The sequence below is a fragment of the Ascaphus truei genome, chromosome 6, assembly GCF_040206685.1.
Source record: "Ascaphus truei isolate aAscTru1 chromosome 6, aAscTru1.hap1, whole genome shotgun sequence".
Taxonomy (NCBI): domain Eukaryota; kingdom Metazoa; phylum Chordata; class Amphibia; order Anura; family Ascaphidae; genus Ascaphus; species Ascaphus truei.
This window is the reverse complement of record NC_134488.1, coordinates 30,118,076-30,138,788: the sequence shown is the minus strand read 5'-3', so window position 1 is coordinate 30,138,788 and position 20,713 is coordinate 30,118,076. Positions and strand designations below refer to the sequence as shown.

Sequence of the window (20,713 nt, the reverse complement as noted above, 5' to 3'; positions counted from 1 at the left end):
ACGATGTTGTAATAGTCACCCCCACAGGTACATACTAGTGGTCAACAGCAGACAGCACCGCGTGTGTATTTTAATATTTTATTATCACTGTAGATTTAGATTCACTTGGATTCTTCACTGTATATACATAATAATCAAATAAAAATTGTTATTGTGATGTGCACCAAAAATGTACTCTTTTGAAGGCACTCGTGACTATATCACGGGCTCTTTCTGTTAGTCCTACTTTGCGATTTTGTACATTGGTAGCACTCATTAGTGTCAATCTCAGACACTTGTTAAAAGCATTATAAAATTATAAAAAGTGAGCGGTGTGCTACGTTTTGTGTTTTTTGTAAATACATGTACACTAAATCATCACATTTGGTTTCTAAGGTACCTTATACAAATATACAAATCCAAACTTTAAAACTGCTTTTCTACTTGTTTTATTCCAATACATAAACCAATTTAAATTATTCTTAGAATATAATAATCATATCAGTATATGCATAATAAATATTTATGCAATTAGGAAACCATAATTCTGATAACATCATAAACATTGTAATAACAATATAAAATAAATATGATTATAATAGAATAATTACAAACACAGCGATAACTAATAATATACTCATATCCATCATAATACGGTAATTAAAATGTAAAACATAAATACAACAAAACAGTAATAAAGAAATACAAATTAATGAAATGATAGAACAATTATAAATATATAATTGTAAACATCATTCTTAACAATACCCAGAATACAAGTAGAAACATATTAATAACAATATTATAATCGTACAAATAACAAAAAATTTCGAAACAAAGTTAATAATAGTCGTAAGACCCTGACTTCTCATGCGCGGAGGCTAAGGTTAAGTTCCCGCTAGAGCTGAGCGGGCGGCGCTTGCGGAGGAGACTTACATATATAGATATAGATAATACAAACAGAAAGAAAAAATGGCGCCAACCTAAACCACTATAAGAATAAACACATAAAAATTATGAAAAAAAACCTATACTATACAAAATGGGGGAAAATATTAATATATGAACACAATGCACGAAATAAAAATAAAAATAACAGATGAAAAGTCCAGAAAAAAAAAATATATATAAAAAATACAAATCCTAAAAAATGCTCCAATTGCTATCCAAAAGAGTCTCTGCAGCCCGAATGAAGGAAACACCACTTCCTTGAAGATATCTATAGAAACACAGAAAAAACAGGCGCACTCATAGCGTAAAAAGGTATAACAATAAATTTATGGAGTCAAGGATTTAAAAATACACACTCACAAACATAGCTTAATAAAAAGTAATTTTGAGTATAACTCAACCAGCCAGACGCAGGAACCCGGTACCAGATGACTTCAGTGTAGTGTCCGGTGTAGGTACACTGCAGCAGCCTCTGTGGATGTCTCCGGAGCCAGGGGAACACGAGGGATGCCGCCTTCCTCTCAATCTGGCGTCACACAGTGAGTTCTCAGCTCCAGGTACCGCGAGAACTCAGTGACGTCAGAGGATTCGACTGGAAAAAGTTCCCATGTATGCAACGCGTGGACGGCTGAGAGTAATACTTCCAAAAACGCAATAAAATGCTGTAGACAAGCTAGTGAGTGAAATAGAGTAAAACTGGACAGTACACCTCCACAGAGGCTGCTGCAGTGTATCTACACCGGACACTACACTGAAGTCATCTGCTACCGGGTTCCTGCGTCTGGCTGGCTGAGTTATACTCAAAATTGCTTTTTATTAAGCTATGTTTGTGAGTGTGCATTTTTAAATCCTTGACTCCATAAATTTATTGTTATACCTTTTTACGCTATGAGTGCGCCTGTTTTTTCTGTGTTTCTATAGATATATAGATATATGTAAGTCCCCGCTTACGCGGTGCTCGTGTGCGTGCACACACGCTCAGCCGCGATCGGCGCGTAAGTAAACAAAAAATCTATACTTACCCGCTCGCTGAACTACCCGCAATGCCCCCTCCCCCGCGCCCGTGTACAACAGGACACCCGGCGCTCATGCTTGGAGCGCCCTCCAAGCATGAGCGCGCTCAGCGCCAGCGGGGACTTAGCCTAAGGCTGCGTCTATACTATAGCAGACGGAGCGGAACGGAGGGGAGGCGCGCGCACGCTGCGCGTTCACATCTATGGTCCTCTTTGAGGATGTCTATAGATGGCGCCAGCGCGCACGTCAGACGGAGCTGGCAAAGGCGCGAAATTGAAGGAGACTGAGCCAAGTGATTTTTTTGCGAGATAGCATGATCACCTGACCTGTCTTCTCCAATCAAAGTGAAGTTACATTTTCAAAGTGACGCCATTTTTCTTTTTTTGTATGTCGGTGGCAAACACACACACACACACACACAACACAAACACACACAAAATTAAAGTTACTTTCCAGACCGGGGGAAAGTACCACAGTGCTTCAGATGCTGCATTTGAAAAAATGCTGGTGGGTCGGGATGTGAGGTACAGTAGTGGAAGTGACGTCCGCGCCGGAATGTCATTGCCCCGCCCCCAATTCGCGCACCCTGCAAAGCCAAAAAAAAGCTCAGGCTTCAGCAAGAGCATTGCAGCGCGTGTGCGCCTCCCTCCGTTCCGCTCCGTCTGGCTGACTATAGCCGTAGCCTAAGGCCTCGGGCATGGTGCCTCGGGCCGCGCTGAGCCGCGCTCCTGCTCTGCCTCGCCTGCTCAAGCTGGTGCTTTTTTGCGTCCTGGCAGGCGAGGCAGTGAGCGCGCTTTGAGGGCGGGGCGAAGGCGTGACGGAGGCGGAGCGGAGGCTTGGTGGGAGGCGGGGCTAGTCCCTCGGTCCCATTGGATGGTTGCAGTCACGTGACCGCTCCTCTGCTCCGAAATTTTAAATCTGACTGTCTCCTTCAATTTGCTGAGCGTCCGGACGCGTGCGGAAGGGGATACTAAAGCCGCGCTGATTACAGATGAAGGGGGTAAGTTCATCTGCTTAACGCAGCTCAGCGGGGTCTGTGCTACCAGGCCCCGCTTTCCCTGGCCATAGTGGACAGGCCGTGGGGGGCGTTCCTGGTGGCATTCCTAGTGACGTCACAGAGCTGGTTCGCCCTCATTGGGTGAACCGCCCAGGTGACCGGCCTGTCGCGCCAAGAAATCAGTTTGAACTGATATCTCACGCAACGCGCGCCGCATGGACGCGATCACTGCCTTAATGCAGTCTTTCCGCTCAGTGTGCGGGCGCCTCCGCACGGTCTGCAGTACCAAGGCCCCAGCCTGAGACAGACAGACAGACACACTGAGAGACAGACACACTGTGAGACAGACACACTGAGAGACAGACACACTGAGAGACAGACACACTGAGAGACACACACACTGAGAGACACACACACTGTGAGACACACACACTGTGAGACACACACACTGAGACAGAGAGAGACAGACACACTGAGAGGCAGACAGACAGACACACTGAGACACACACACAGAGACAGACAGACACTTTCTCAGTGGGAATGGGAGGGACATCCTGAGTGACTGGAGCTGGCGAGCCCCCGGACTTGTGTAATCCCCGGGGCCTCTCCCCAGTGCTCGGGAGGATGCAGGGTTGTTTACCCGCCCGGTTCGGGCTCCTGGACCTGGTTTTCTCGCTGGGGGGGACCTTCACCTTCCTGTTGGACCTGGGGGCTGACGTGTGGGGGGCGGTGGAGTACTCCAGGTCCGGGGACGGGGCCTGGGCCGCGCTCCTCCTCGGCTTCTACGGCCTCTCCTCGCTTGTCCTGCAGCTGTTCAGCTGGTGCTGGTTCTGGGTGGACCGGCGCAATGACGAGACCGGGGACTCGCGTAGTGACAGCTCCCGGGGGGGCGCAGGGTGTCCCGGGCACCAGGCCTCAGATACCTCCGGGGGTGTGGAGGCCAAATCCGGGCGGTGTGGTAATGGGGCAGCCGGGGCTAAAACCACGGAGGGCCGGGAGGGGAGTGCAGGAAGCCGGCAGGAGTTACACGTGGAGAGGGGGGAGGAGGATGGAGAAGGTGAGGCCTTGAATGGGACAGCGAATTATGGGGGCTCTCCTAGTGCAGGCCCCGGGGGTGGGGAGGGTGGGGACCCGGGGGATCTGAAGGTGGTGCCTGGGGAGGCTGGCACAGGGCACACGGAGGATACGACCAGGGAGGCTGGCACAGGGCACCCTGGAGATGTGATGCCCGGGGAGGCAGGCACTGGGCACCCTGGAGATGTGATGCCCGGGGACGCGGGCACAGGGCACCACAAGGATAACATGCCAAGGAACGCTTGCACTGGACACCCTAAGTACTTCTGTACCTCGCGGCTCCTGAACTGCACTCCCTGCCTAGCCATACTGCATATCCTGCAGCTGGGGTACCCACTCAGGTAGGGGCCGCTATAGGCTATAGGGAACCATGTTCAAAATGGTTTTTGAAGCAAAAAGTGGCATTGTGTGCTCATTTGCATGTCATTTCCCAGAATCCCTTGCTGCAGTGGAAGTGCTGTGTGCTTGGTGATAATGGTGAAAGGCGGGGTTGCAGACCTGTCTAAGACATGCAAATGAGCATACAGTATATTTTCATTGGCTATATATATATATATATATATATATATATATATACACACACACACACACACACACACACACACACACACACACACCAAGAGAAAAAAGTATCCCAATACAAGCAATCTAGCGTCCAAAAATATGAAATGTATTAATTGCACCACAAACAACATGTATTGATTAAAACCATGCCACGGTGTCACTGAGAAAGGATAACAGTGGCGCTCCCTCAGAAAATAGCTGAATATGATGTAGGCCCCTGGGAGGGGAGGGGGGGTATGGGAGAAAGGCAAATGAACAAATAATCAAAATTGATACTGGCCCTAATAGTGCTGCTGCTCGAGCGGTAGGATCGTCCCCTGATCCTTGGTACAGGTGTAGGTGGAGTTGAGATGAGCGCATGCAAGAGGAAAATACAGTGTAAAAATATACAAGATAACAATATGCGATACTGTAAGGGGTAGAAGGTAATAGTATGAGGCTATAGGTACTCACACGGGCATATGTGAGCGAGATCCCTCAGCGTTGTCTTTGGAGGCTCTCCTTCTGGTCACAAGGTGGGCTCATCTGCTGGAGCAGGTCTGGTGAGATGAGCTCATGAACAGAAGAGGGGCACAGAGTGGCCTCAAGTCAGCAAATTTGCCAGGGTGATTGTCAGAGAGGATAGAGAGTAAACAATAATATAGTGTACTCACACGGGCATGTGTGAGTGGAATCACTTAGGGTGGTCCTCTGTGCTGATCCTGGGGCTTCTCATGATCAGGTGTTGATTCTCATATGTGCCGTTGAAGACAGGAAGAAAGCACAGAGGTCCAGGGTGAGTGGTGAAAGGGAGTGAGAGCACACTGATGGTGCCAGTTGGGATAGTAAAATACTAATATGAAATAAAATACACTCACACGGCTGATGTGAGTGAAGGTGAATATGGCAGTACTTGCAACAGGCTCTCCTCCGTTGGTTATAACTCTTACCTGTATAAGTTTATCCACAATGCGATGGAAACACATATGTGTGAGTGTGCATTTTTAAGGGTTCTTCAACCTGTTATTTGTATTAAATGGTAATACACCATGGGGCATGCGCTTCTGCTTTTTGTTTTTTTAGATCCTTTGCAACTTGGTTTATCCCGCAGAAGCTGTTCAGAACCCAGAAACATTTGAGCCACCTACCCTATAGCCTTTTTTTCTATTTACCTGGCTTCATTGTATTGATTTAAATCCTTTAATGGATTATTATTCCATGTATAGCTTTTTAGCGCCGATTATTTGTGTATATAATATATATATATATATATATATATATATATATCTCTCTCTCAAATGGAAAAATTACTGTGTGCACATTTGTGTGTCTTAAACAGGTCTGCAACCCTGATAGATATATATATATATCTCTATCTATCTCTGGATGATTAATATCTCCCTTGTATTTCTTAATATTTTGTGTTTATCAGGTGATGCTGAATGTTATTATCGAGGTCTAAAAATTACTGATAAGTTTTACACAAGGTGAGGCTGGTGACCGACCAGAATTAAAGGGTCAGCGACACGTGGGGACAGAAGGGACGATGAGAGGAAGGAGCGAGCGGTTGGTTTTCGGTGTTTGTGACGAGGTCTCTTCTCTGCCCCCCAGGTGTATTCACTCCGTGGAAGCGGGATTATCTGCATTCAGATGCAAAGAGGGGACATCCAACAGTGCCTGGCTCCAGGAGTATGCATACTTCCTAACTCACGATATAAGCATGATGCGGCTAATGGAAACATTCCTGGAGAACTCTCCGCAGCTCATCCTGCTACTGTATATTGTGTTACAGAGGGGCGAGATACAGTACTTCCAGTGTGAGTATAAATATATACACCGATCATGTATGTATCAGGGCTCTTCCAACTGCGCCACATCAGAAAACATTTAGCAGCAGAATGGTCACAGGCGTATTATAATGTCATTTTAGATACATTATAACACTGAAAATTATATTTCAACATTTTGCAACCATCTGTCCCATATCCATTTTTTAATGACCATAACTAACAAGTGAGTCTTAGTGTGAAAAATGGCACTTTGCTGCTGCTAATTTCATACTAGTTGCTTGGTCAACTGAGTCTAAGACCGAGTTTATAGTAGGGGCGACGGTGATGCGACCACGTGACGTCAGCCGTCGCCGTCCCTACAGTGATTCCTGGTGCAGGAGACCAGAGATCGCAACCGGTGGGCGTGGTGGAGGCGTGGCCGTGAGCGGTTCGCCCTCATTGGCTGAACCCGTGACGCCACCCCTCGATCACTGGAAATATCAAAATCTTCTGGCTTCCAGCGACGGCTGACATCACGTGGTCGCCGTGGCGGGTGCGCCCAATATGGGCACCCGCGACGGACATGTACTTGCTACGGCGCTGCGAAACGTTGCGGTCGCCGTAGCAAGTACTATAAACTCGGCCTAAGGGTCACCTCAAGCCTGTCGCAGGCCGCATTTGGCCCGCGGGCGGCCAGTTGGAGAGTCCCGATGTATAGTCTGCAAGTGATGAGATTACATTTCAAATAATTTGGGAAGGTGATGTGTGTTCTAAAGACATTTCAGAGAGAAATTTGTATTGCGGCTCAAACATCAAACCTATTGCAGATTAATTATGGATTTTGTTAGTTATTACTGGTCTAGTGCAGGTTTAGTTTATTTTATTTTATTGTGTTGGTGCTACTTCTTTTTTTTTTTCACTATAGAATTATGGCTTAAATCTTTCCAGAAAAACTTAAGTTTAAAAAAAGTATTTATTAAATGTTTTACAAGCTACTTGGATCATTGTCAGGGATTGTTTAATTTGCGGTACAAATCTCCAGAAGTGGCACCCCCCTCTCTCTCTCTCTCTCCCTCCTAGATTTCAGCATTTCAAGCTCGTTCCTTTCTATAAGCTGGAGCATCGTGGATTACCACCGTTCCTTGAGGTTGTTCCTGAAGGACAAGCAGAAACTAAACATATGCTCTTCCGCCGTCTACTTCCTGTGGAACTTCTTCCTCATCCTCCCACGGATCCTGTGCATCACGCTCTTCGCGTCAGTCTTCCACTGCTGGATAGCTCTGCACTTCTTAATGCTTTGGGTTCCCTTCTTCCTGTGGGTTTGGCTACAGAAGACAGACTTCATGCAGAGAAAGCAATTAGAACATATTTACAGGGCCACAGTTGCTGTAGTGCTATACTTCTCCTGGTTCAACATTGCAGATGGTAGAACCATTCACCGATGCTTGATCTACCACATCTTCATCACCACAGATAGCTTGGTTCTGCTGATCTCTTGGAAGTACCTTAGGTTCCCGTCCATTGTAGATTACTATGAGATGCCTCTTTTCCTGGTGGTCTTGACAGCATTTTTTCTTGGGCTCCTCCTGCGCTGGTTCTATTACACGCTTCTCCACCCCAACCTGGGGAGCGAGAGCAGAAATAGCAACGATGAACCCGATTTCAGGATGAGGGGGGCGGGCACAGTGGAATTCAAGGGCCTCATGTTAAAGAGGAGACCAGCGGGATTTAGGAATCCCAGAATGCTCCTGTTATCAAGAAACATGTATTGAGGAACCTGGCTACAAAGGTAGTCTGTATGCACTTAAAGCAGGTGTAACCAACTCCAGTCATCAAGGGATGGCCAACAGGTCAGGTTTTCTGGATATCCCTGCTTCAGCTAAGTGGCTCAGTCTTCAACAGAGCCACTGATTGAGCCACCTGTGCTGAAGCAGGGATATCCAGAAAACCTGACCTGTTGACAGACAGACCTTGAGCACTGGACTTGGCCATCAGGAGGCAACCATAATGGATTTGATGAGACTGCATCGTGTGGAGAGTACTTACTCCAACAATGCTGCCGCCTCCTTTGCACAAACCCGTCCTCTTCCTCACTGCTTCTGAGATGAAGTGTAGCACTTTTGCCAATAACGCAGAAACCCAATATTTGACGCGGGAGCCCTTTATCAAGCTAACTCGCCTATATATATATATAATATATATATATCAAGGTGACCTGCAAAACTGGCGCAGTCAGAATGATCCAAGGCAACCCAATTGCTCTTAGCAGGATTTTCTTTGATAAATTGCTAGCTATTATTATCAATGTAGTAGGATAGATGGTGATAAATAGTACCCAATAAGGAGAACGGTCTTAAACCCCTCAAATAATTTAGGAGACTAAATTATTGGTTCCGAGTGTAATGCAAAACGAAGACATTCATATGCACCTTTTGCTCTTGGATTTCCCTTTGTGTGCGATTCGCACGAGCTCCACCGCACTGAATTCCAATCCTCACCTGCCGTCTGTCACCTGGTTCTCCGTCAATTCTCAGCGCTCCGTGCAAGATGGACGAGCGACAGGCTGTGGCTGAATATTGGGACGGAGCTCTGCAAGTGCCACTCACAGAGAGGCCGCGCAGGACATCTGCGCTAGGCCGCGCAGGAAATTGATGGAACAATAGATGGCCGCAGCCTAAGGGGAAATATCAGGTGTCTGCTAAAAGGTGGTCAACCGTTAGATTGAATCATTTTATACAAAGTTTATCCCTCTTTATTGAATCGAGGAATCTTGGATTCACCAGCAGCATCTTCAGCTCTTCCTTCATATGGAAGCCGCAATGGAAACGTCAGGCGAGATCCATGCCAATAAGTCGTAGACTGGCATTCTCAACCATCCTGCCTTCAGCCAGACGAATGCTATCTGTATGGGTCAGTGTTGGCTCAGGGTAGCTTCAAAGCACACATCATTGGTGCCTACAAACCCACAATAACTGGTGTTAAAAGTAGTAGGAGTGGGCAACAAGAATGGTGGGGTGTGCCATTGTTGCTAGGAGTGAGGCGCTAAATGAAGGTACCTTACTGCCCTTTGCTGCTAGAGCAGAGGTAGCCAACTCCAGTCACCTGTGCTGAAGCAGGGATATCCTGAAAACCAGACCTGTTGGTGGCTCTTGAGGACTGGCGTTGGCTACTTCTGTGCCAGAGGTGGCAGTGGAGGGGTTAAGACACAGACTCACCTTAGTAGAGACCGATTGTGACTGAAATTAGTTTTATTCTGTTTAATCTCAATCCTATTCTGCAGAGAAGTATAAAGCTAAGAATTGTTATTTATTCTTAAATGTAATGTATGTGCGTTAGGGCTGGCTGGGAGTAATCTTACATCTCTACCTGCTGTGTGTTCATTTTGAACTGGATACTTTCTGCAGGGTGTAACCGTCTATACAAACGCACAGCAATGCACAGCAGCCTTATTGATTACCTAATAGTGATTAACCAGTGGCACGAGGATGTATACATGTATCTATATAATATAGATAGGCGCACACAAGAATATGTGCGTGGATAGAAGAGAATATAAATATATATATATATATGTATACCAGGACATACTTGAAAACGAGAGGTAACTCTCAATGTATTACTTCCTGGTAAAATATTTTATAAATAAATAAAATAATATATATCAAATGGAAATATTACTTTATGCTCATTTGCATGCCTTAGAAAGGTCTGCAACCCCACCTTTCACCATTATCACACAGCGCTTCCACTGCAGCAAGGGGTTCTGGGAAATGACATGCAAATGAGCACACAGTGCCACCTTTTGCTTCAAAACCATATAACATGGTCCCCTATAAGCTTATGCTTGTTGCATTTCACAGCTATGAGCACAGCCGGGGTTAAGATGCATAGCCGGTAAACCCACCCACAGACAGCTGTTTCAACCTTAGTGGGTCTCCTCAGTGTGGGGTTGGTTATTGGCTTTGCAAAATTAAGCTTAGGATAGCTAGAACATAGATAGGACACTTAGTTAAGTTATGGTGGGTAAAACAAAAGTGACAAAAACCCTCCACAGTAAAGCATATAGCAAATGGAAATATTACTGTGTTTCTCTGCTGGTGGGATACTCTGCGTTATCATTGCTATTGAAATCAGTGATCTGAATATAAAGCAATATGTCGATATCAGCAGGAGTAACAAATGGGTGGGGGTGGGGTGTGTGTGTGTGTTTTTATCTCTACTCACACATGTTAAAAGGTATTACTAAAGCTATTTAGAGTGCTTCTAATGTGTGTGGTTTTACATGAGGAAAAAAAACCAAACCAATACCTACAGACTGCTTTCTACCCTCATGCTTGCCAAATCCCAAATGCCTTATTGCTTTAGACATCACAGGAAAGGCGTTTTTTTGTATTTTGTACAGTTATTAATGATTATTAGTGTTTGATCTGATTTGCTTCTATTATGAAGGGAAGCAGGGATTGCACACACAGTTGCAGCAACCATTGTAGAAGACCCATTTCTCCTGCTGCATTTGTACCACGCTGAGCTGTGACAGCACACTGCATAGTTACGGGATAGAAGAGACATTATCAGAGCAAATACAGAAGTGAGTTCAAGCTGCTGGAAAATAATTGACAGCGATACAAACAGTATTAGCAAACCTGCCTTTTTATGCAGTCAAATCGCCCTGGGACCAATGTGTACTAATGGCAGTGGTCCTGTGGGGTGATTAACGCTTTATTTTTTTGTCTTTGTTTAAATCTAACGACTAAAAAGGATTTATAAATACTTGTGAGTGTCAGTTTCTAAACCTGGTGATCTCACACTTGGGAGGAGTGTGATGTCACTGTGTTTAACAAGAGTTTGCACAGGAAAAGCTACCCTATCCTTATCTGAGACTGCCTGAGAACAGTTAATTTCCAAAGCAACAGAAGCCAAAGTTTTACTTCTCGCATGGTTCGATCAGGTTAAGAAAGCCGATTTATATGGTTAGTGTTTACAAGTTTGTTTTGTCGCCAACTGCGTGCAGATTGCACCTTTTTTAAATTGCAATCCCTATACATTTGCAGAAAAGAAACAACGGTAATTATCCTTAAACATATTAGATTTATACATGGCTTTTTTTTTCTGGGGGTACACAGGGTTACGCTGTGTCCCCATCTTTTTCATACTCCCAAAAATAAAATGCAAGTATTTTCTTTTATTGGTGAACCTGTCAGTACCAGATTTTCAATATGTAGCTGAACGGGCCGGCACGCACCCATCACGCATGCGCGACCGGGACATGTGCCAACATCGCGAGACACCGGGACCAGGAAGAAAAAACCGGGACGTCTGGTCACCCTATGTAGTGGGTGATATTTTTCTTTATCTCATTTTCAACTGAACTAGAATTCCATAGGGTCGGTGAAAGAATAACGAATGAGTAAAGCTAATTTGGCTTTTATTCAATGTAGTCGATATAAGCGTTGCATTGATTATAGTTTCACTACGTCACCACTAGGGGCACTTGTGTCCATTGAGGCATAACACGGTGGGTAACGGTACTTGCCTGCGATGAGTACGCTAACCGGCGCCGGCTTTGCTAGTTGTGCGTGAAAAAAAAAAAATCATATTTGGCTGTTCGTGGCACGCCTCAGATTTGGAGTCTGTTTTAAAACTTTTCCGAAGAAGATTAAGTTTTTTATAATATTAATTTATACTTTTGTGTTAAACATATTGTAATATATTTTTATTTATTGGAAAGTTAACATTTTTAGATGCGCTTGGGCCACTTTGTCAGAATCCCCCAACTATCACAAAAAAATAAATAGTTGGAGGACCACAGTATCCTCGCCTTTTTTTGCAGAAAAAAATAAATATATATCACTGGATTTGGAGCAAATACTTCATTTACAAAGAAGCAAAACCAAGGATATTCTTATCGGGGCTTCTGAAAAGGGAGGCGTGTCAATACCAACCTGGGGTAACCAACTCCAGGAACAGGTTTTCAGGATATCCCTGCTTCAGCACAGGTGGTTCAACAATGACCAGCCACCTGTGCTGAAGCAGGGATATCCTGAAAACCTGACCTGTTGCTGGCCCTTGAGGACTGGAATGGGCCATCCCCTGATCTAACATATCCGGTCAACAGAGATATCGGAGAAAGGTACCTGTGCAAACTCCAGTTTAGCGCTGTGATGTCACACATGGGAACAGCCAGGGGAAGATCAGAGCCCTCCTCCCATCTCATCTTCCCGTAAATGTTATTAATAGATCGTTTATAGGTGTCAGATGATCACACGCCTATGTGTAACCCCTTAAACATGCCACTGGGTCATTTTAGTCCTAGGAGATCCTTTGGCTGAATTATGCCGTTTTTAAAAAGCAGCGACGGGCAACATTAAATATTTCAAGGGCTACAGCGCCCTCAGAAGGGCCACACATTACCCACATTCATGAGAGAGAGTGTGAGTGTGTTATGACGGGGTTGCACCTTTTGAACTTCTCTTCCTGGTGCACATTCAGGAGGAACGTTGCAGCCCTGGGTAGGAGATCCTCATCCTAAGGCTTTGGTCCCGCTGCGTCCGGCGGCACGCGCGGCCGCGACCACCAGCCCCATTCCTCTAGTGTGGAGGTCCCCGATGGCTCCTTACTCCTTGGCTGACTGCGTGCTATGACGCGTCAGCCGGCCGATGCTGCAAGCTCCTAGTGATTTGAAGCTCTGACGCGTCACGTGTTGCGGCAGTCAGCCAAGGAGGGGAGGGAAGGAGCTACGGATGGGAGGCGGCTTGGGAGGGAAGCAGGGAAGGAGCTGCGGGGGAAAAGTATGTGTGTGTATGTGTTGCGTGGGGGGGGGGGGGGGGGTGGACGGCACCACGATCTCAGACCTGGCAAAGTTTTACCACGCTCCCGCCCCCTACAGACCGCATATCGCGGTCAATTGCCTGTCAGCGCGCCGCCTGTCTGCAGTGCGGGCGCGCTGACTGAGGGAGCGGGGCCTTAGCCTTACATCCTGCCAGCTGCTTAATGGTGAGGTCCATTGTGACCCTGGAAGTGCAGAGACTCCCAAAATACAAACCGGGACAGGCAGTGCCGGTACTTCCGCATATTTACATTTCCCCCTCGTCACAAGGGCCAACTGGAGGTGGTCACGTAACGAGAGAGGTTTAAAGAGCTCTTTTGTTTCCCCTTGATGGGGACAGCACCAGCGCTAGCTACCTTTAAAGGTTAGAAAAAAATGAATATACGGTGTATATACATGTAAAAATAGCAGGGGGTAGTGCTCCTTTTAATGGCAATGTGCTGATGAATGCGGTCCCACTCCTATACTGGGAATTCATGATTAGCACAGGAGAGGAGGGGGGTATGATCTGAGTTGTAAGTGCCTTGTCATTAAAGAAGCATTTTTATTCAAAATCCGATTTTTTTTAATAAATCAGTTGTGTAGTATTAGATACTGCATTGTGGGGGGGGAAAGTTTCACTCTTAATGCCCTTTTTTTTAAACAATTTGTAATGCATTAACGCTTCCTTGGGTTACTATAGCAACTATTTAAGAAGCCATATAGCATTGCCTGGGAAGCAGGGTCTTGGCTAATCAATCTTTTCTCCTGTGATCCGCAGCTTCGGTAATTGCATTGCCGTAAAGGCAAGGAACTGCTGCATTTATTCCAAAACAGGCAAGAAGAAATGCCCCTGTACCCTGCAGAGCGTGGAGAGTCTGCCACCAGCAACGTCTCTGCACCGGGGAGAGGGGGTGCTGCGGGGGTTGGGGCCAAACTGAAGTCCCTGCAGCCACCAATAGTGTAGTGCAGGAGTGGCCAACTCCTGTTGGTGGCTCTTGGACAGGTCAGGTTTCAACCCTGCTTCAGCACAGGTGGCTCCATTGCTGATTGAGGCACCTGTGCTGAATCAGGGATATCCTGAAACCCTGGTAGCCCTCGAGGACTGGAGTTGGCCATCCCCCACATACACCCTTGCTTTATTAGCGGTCCCCTCTAACAAAGGGGTGAATGTGGATTTATAGCACTTTTTAAATATTATTTTCAGCATGGATAACACTCTGCTTTAATGTTATGTTTTACATTGTGTGTGGATGCGTTTGAATCTTGTTTACAATGACAGCAGATGGGCTAAATTGATGTGCAGGCTGTTGTACCATTAGTATTATATGTATATGCTACCACGCGTCTCTTTAAGGTCAGGTTATAACGTTAACCTCTTTGCCTCAGCACATTGCATAGTAATGGATTAAAGTCATATTATTTTAGATTCAATAATCTATTATAAGTATTCAGATTTTTTTTTTTTTTTTTACTGCACAAAGTTTTATATTTGCAACTTCTTGGTTTTAAAGCAAAACAAAAAAATGATATATTACAGAAAATGATTGTGTTTTATAAATTAAAGGATTAACTTAAAAAGAACACGTTTTCTTCTGGTTTTCCCTTAAAGCATCAGTCCCAAGTGGGACCAAAGTGACAAAGACAGTGAAGGTGTTAAAGGGTCAGTCCCACGTAGGACTAAAGTGACCTGGGTCGTGTAATGGGTTGAAGGGTCAGTCCCAAAAGACCAGTGACATTTTAAAAGGCTTGAATGGTCAGTTCCATGTGGCACCAAAGTGAGATGATTCATGTGTTAAAGGGTTAGTCTGACAAAGGACCAGAATAGTGACATGATTCAAGGGTTACAATCTGTGACTGATGCCATAAAGCCTACAGTATGACATTTTTATTTCTTTATTTTTAATACATCTTGGTTACCAAAATGTAAATTTTTTTTTTTTTACCATCTTTACCACTTTCTTTTGTGGAAAGTAATTGTAATTCCATCAGTAGCTAACATAATAATGGATAATAATTCGATAATGGAAATCATTGCACTGCTGACTGCTTTAGTGAAAGTGTGTACTTGTAAACATACAAGTATCAAACAGTTTGCGTACCAGTAGGATCATATACCAAGGAAAAATATAATATTTTACATTTGTTTCTGTATGCACATTTTTAATTATGCACTTGAGACTTGAAGCAGCAAAACGTGAAATCTTAAAAAAAATTTTTTTTAAATAAATTAATTCTGTATTAGATAACTTACTGTATTTAAATATATATATATTATTCAACTCCATTTTTAATGAGCTTTAACCTACTGAGCATACTTTGATTTCTATAGCAGGTTTTAGCTCACCTCCCCCGCAGTGCAAGATCTTTGTAACACTTTCCTGTTTGATAATTTGTTGTTAATATTCTCAGCAGTTTGAGCTGTAAACTCATAGGTAATTTTTCTATAACAATATAAGGACACATTGTACCTGCTGAGTTATACTGACTGAAGCAGCCATTATGTTAGTCACACAATCAGGATTTTGACATTTGTAATAAGAGCACCACACGATTGCCCGCTTAGGGAAGAATGTAGAATTATACACTGTCACATGCTTTATATATAAAACAAAGAAAAGAAAAAAAGGGGGCAGCAGAAATGTAGCATTTGTTGCCTTCAATAACCGGAACATTTTTAGGCTCTTTAAAAATGTTTCCAAAACGACTGCACAGTTTTTGAAGGTTTGAAATCAGAAATATGACATTTTTTTATTATTAACAGAAATGACAACAGTGTGATCGGGATAAAAATGCAAATTGGAAGTTGTAAATAACTTGTAATTATTTAATTACAACTAGTTTTATACATTTGTATGAATTGCAGCAAAAGGGGTAATGGTGTCATGAATGTGTTTGACAAAGCCTCCAAAACAATGAATAGATAACATAAAATGCTTCTAGGTGGCAAACCTACGAGTGTCGTCATTATTGTAATTTTAGCGCTTTGCTTCGTTCTAACAAATAGTAGCAATGAATACAAGAGCCCTTCCATTAAACTGCAGCTCCACACTGTTTTTTTAAACCCTTCAAGGGATTTGTCTTGCTGCATTAGGCCTCGTCCAGGGTAATGCTGATCAGGCTTGCGCTGGCTGCGCGAGGTGCTTGCAGAAGCAAGCAAATTGGATTATGCCGCTCGCTGGCATGGTAAGTGAGCGTTACGCCCAATGAAGACAAACCAGCTCTGTGACGTCATGACCGTGCCCCGACACGCCCACCCCCCTGCTCAACTAGCTGGCCAAAAATTGCCGGGCCCAGCAGAGCACGTGACGTCACCGTGCACGAGCGCGCTCGCTCCCTGCCTGGGGCCATAGTGTGCGCAAGGGTGCAAACAAAATACAGTAACTATCAGACCATAGTGCGCGCGGTGAAGCACAACAGGATTTTGAGACAAAAAAACTAAATTAAGTGAAACTTCTTTAGCGGCACCTACCACATGAGAAATATTCAGTGCAGTGAATGGAGTTGATGGGAACAGAAGTCAGTGGTGACGTTAGTGACGTCACTGCTGGCAGAAGAGGCCATCAGCAACATTCACTGCCACTGAATATTGCCACCTTCCACCAGCAGGAGTCAGGACACACACACACCGTGAGCCGCCGCCGACTCCCGCTGCCACCGATGATGGCCAAAAAGACAAAGAACTTTCACTTAAAATGCGAGCGATCAACACAATTTTGTTTGCGCGACGGCCGCATCACGTGAGCGGTTGAGCCAATGAGGGCGACCCAGCCTGGTTACGTCACGGCCACGCCTCACCATCGCGAGCGCATCAGTCCACAGAACGCTCAAGCGACAGGTGCTCCGTCACACACGCCTGCACTATGTCCAATGCTTTACACACAGCTTGTACAACCTGGATTTGGTGCTACACATTCCTGCCACGCAACACTGAGTACTTAAACATGCCCTGCGCACAGAGCCCACCAAAAATCGCTTTTCTGTCCTATTCAGATGTCTGTGAAACCATTCAACAGTTTTCTGATCGAAAGACATTTTTACTGGGGATTACATTGCCAACTTTCCGATTTTCTAAAAGCGGCTTCACTCCATGTTTATCACTAGAAAGTTGGATGCTGCGCTGCAGTCTGTCTGGCGCTGCTTAAGGGGCCCAGATCTAACACAAACCGCGTGCATGGATTTCCTGTGATCTTAGTTTTCATAGATTGGATTTGAGGCCTGGCCTTGCATAGCTAACAAGCTTGTCTTGGAAAAGTATTTTCGGACTTCACCCTACACTAGGTTCGGGGCATTCTTTAACACCCATTATTTAATTTGCCTGCCAACATTCAGCTCCACTTTCTATATTCGCATCAATTCATTCAGCTGCTGCAAACTGGCTTCAATGCAGAAGCCCCATCCAACATGCAAATGAATAGAGGTTAGAGCTAGAGAGTAAGTGTTTAAACCTAGAGAAGAAGTGTTTCTGAAGGAATGCCTCAGGCTAACCAATAATGATACCTGCAAGGTTTGCACTACTTTTACAACAGGAAATAAGGAATGTACATTTATGAAGTCATAACGCCAACTGTATATGTAATATACTTTAGTAAGAAGCTATTTCATTTTCTAACCCGATTTGTGTGGTTAACATGGCTTTCAAATACACACGTTTCTTCTTCCAGTATACTGCGACAACAGGAAACATATCCTAAAGGGACGCGTAGGTTTGGCGATCGACTCCTGTAGGGAGGGAGTCTTCCAGTGGTTGGTATAAATTAGGAGGCGCTGAGAATACAGCCTGTCAAAGTTGGGTGAATATCAGGAGGTGTCAGGAGTGAGGTTCACAACCGCACGGAGATGTGTGAACAGGAAGGATCTCACATGGTACACTATAATTCGCCCGACAGTTACACGTGTAAAGAACGCTAATGTTGATCCCCTACAACAGGGGTGGCCAACTCCAGTGCTCGCCCTCTGCAGGTCAGATTTTCAGGATACCCCTGCTTCAGCACAAGTGGCTCAATCAGTGGCTCAGTCTTCAACTGCACCACCTATGCTGAAGCAGGGATATCCTGAAACCCTGACCGGTTTGTGGCCCCTGAGGCATGGAGTAGGCCAACCCTGCCTTACATGGTATCAAAACCTACCACATAACAAACCATTATTGATGAAGCAGTCAATAAAAGTAACTACTTCTCCAAATTCTTCAGAGCCCCATTATCTTACAACAGATTGCAATGTAGTAGTCTGCCATAATCCAATGCGATGCAATATCCAAGAGCAGTTGGGGTCACACGCGGCGTCACCATCTCCGTGTAGGTCTGGCCAATGAATATGCCTGGGAACTGGGTTCATGTTATATTCAGGAAACAGCTGTGAGCTAACATCAACCCTGTTGCTTCATTAATAAGTCTCAAGTGTGCAGCTCTGTGCTACGTGTGGGAGTCGGGCACATTAGAATAAACAGCAGGAATGGCCATGTGGACATTGTATTTCAGGCCAGGCTTGTTTTTTTTATTTATATGTTGCTACAAAAAAAAATACCCCCATCTACGTCTAATGCCCGATTCCAAGAATTGCGCTTTTATTCCTGCAAACCAAACAAGACATTATAGGCAGTAATGAGAAAATCACCATATCATGTCAAAATACCAAACATTCTGCAACCCACCCCGCACACCCCTTCCAAAGACAGGGGGGGGGGGGAAACACAACATCATGGATCATGAAAAGAATAATCCAAGCCCAGATATTTTCTTCTGACGCAGAAAAAACAATGACAAAATCTAGCAGAAAAAAAAACAAAAAAAAAAACCCCCAACATGTTTTAATAAGTTACCGTCATCCCAGGTAAAATAATGGCTAGAGCGTTTCGCCCCCAAAGAGGTATTTCAGAAAGATTCCAGGATGGTAAATCAAAAAACAAAAATATCAAACAGCGGCAGCCCTCTGTTGGCTTTCAGACACGGTTAAAAATCAAAAAGATATTTACATTAACCCAAAGGGGTCCATTTGATGCAGACTCTTTGCAGGGAAGTCCGATGCTTGTGCACTTCCATCCTTAGCTAAAGATTTGGCTACTTCATTTGATGGGACGCAAGCCACAAATGCCAGTCTTTATAAAATAATAATTCAAAAAAAAAAAAACCCCGGCGACATTTTGTTTTGTTGGTTTGTAAAAAATAAACCTTGTGTACGTTTTAATATTTCATTTGTGTATCACTGGGACATATAGATGCAAGCGACTCCTTTTTCTTATTAAGAAACTGTACTCCATTGTGTCTAATGAAACCTTCAGTGATTTTGAGCCATGGGTGGGCCATGCCGCAAAGGGGGGGTGGGGGAGTAAGGAAACAAGCTTTGGGTGGGACCGCCTGCGGGGAGGGGGATTCCCCCCCCCCAAGCCTTGGGGGTGGGCCTTCCTGGGCAGCGGAAGGGGCGGGGGGGTGAGGAAAGGAGATCTCAAGCCTCTGGTTGGCCTCTTTCCAATGGGAAGGCAGGAGGGCATCTCGCCGATTTGAAGCTGGAGGCGAGTATCTCTGGGAGATGAAGGCAGGTCCCTCTCTGGAGGCTTGCATGAGTCCATCTTCTACCGGAGGGCTTCACAAAAAGTCCAGCTCCAAAGCTTGGTGGAGGGAAAGGAGGTCATTGTGGTTTGTGATCCGCCAGAAGGGCATATTGTGCTAAAAACAAGCAAAAAAACAATTGAGAACATTAGATAGTGTGCTATGAAGAAATTCACTTAAATGCACACCACAGAATATATCAAATATAACTTAGAATAAAGTATTATCTTAAAACATATATAATAAAGGCAACAGTGGTCTAATTAGCTCCCTCTGCTTGAAAATGTGCATGTCTAGCTACCAAAATAAGAGTACTGCCATAGCATTTGATAAAAAATAATAATATTTGAACCAACGTATACAACAAAATACATTTAGATGTTATAATAATAATAATTATAGACTAGCCAAACCGAAAGAACAATAATTTCCAAAGATAGTTACAATTTCTTGCAATTGTAACTGTGACAAACTACTATATACTAAATAAGATGGGAGCAGCGGGACCCGAATCCTTGTTAATGCTCCCCGCAACCCCCGGGTTTTCCCTTCTGTACCCCCTCCTCTCTAAAAAAAAAATATGTTTGTGATCAATACAAAGTGCAATCCCATGTAGCTGGCCAAAAACAGCATCCAGTAAACAACTGGAAAGGTGCTGTTCAGGGACAACGCCTTTCCAATTTTACAAGGATCGAAGGAGGATCCACTCGGGTCGGGCAGCGCATCATTTTACCGATTCATTCACAAATTATTGTATGAATACGAGCACCATTATATTTACCACCAATATATTCACTTCATCACTATATGTCATTCACCAAGAGAGTGCCCAGTGTTTTATCCTGTTTGCATCGAGGAAACAATGTAACAATCTCACTGGCTTCTTTAAAAACACATCTAACAGTACTAAAAGCTTTTAAAATATATATATTTTTTGCTATGTGGGATTGAACCTTTAAAAACCTATAAAAAAAATGTAAAGTACTGCACACACAAATACTTACATTATTTATCTCAATGTAGAAATACATAA

The 20,713-nt window shown here is 44.4% G+C and overlaps 2 protein-coding genes across 8 annotated transcripts in view; one reads left to right on the top strand and one right to left on the bottom strand.

The window, feature by feature from the left end:
* Window positions 1-4,071: 4,071 nt before the first annotated feature.
* Window positions 4,072-13,144, top strand: XKR8 (XK related 8). 2 transcript variants are annotated; one of them, XR_012802114.1, is made up of 4 exons: window positions 4,072-4,356; window positions 6,170-6,375; window positions 7,408-12,294; window positions 12,361-13,144. XR_012802114.1 is itself a non-coding variant. In XM_075603774.1 (3 exons), the coding sequence occupies exons 1-3, from the start codon at window positions 4,166-4,168 to the stop codon at window positions 8,097-8,099; spliced, it is 1,089 nt and encodes a 362-aa protein (XP_075459889.1). In that variant the 5' UTR covers window positions 4,072-4,165; the 3' UTR covers window positions 8,100-13,144. The 2 variants fall into 2 exon arrangements, 1 of the variants encoding a protein (XP_075459889.1); XM_075603774.1 differs by having other exon boundaries at window positions 7,408-13,144.
* Window positions 13,145-15,847: 2,703 nt separating this feature from the next.
* Window positions 15,848-20,713, bottom strand: part of EYA3 (EYA transcriptional coactivator and phosphatase 3) — a 96,376-nt gene continuing 91,510 nt past the window's right edge. For all 6 annotated transcript variants that reach the window (XM_075603769.1, XM_075603768.1, XM_075603767.1 and 3 more), the window contains one exon: window positions 15,848-19,797. In XM_075603769.1, coding sequence (XP_075459884.1) covers window positions 19,717-19,797 — 81 coding nt within the window. In that variant the 3' untranslated portion in view covers window positions 15,848-19,716. The remainder of the gene's footprint in view (window positions 19,798-20,713) is intronic.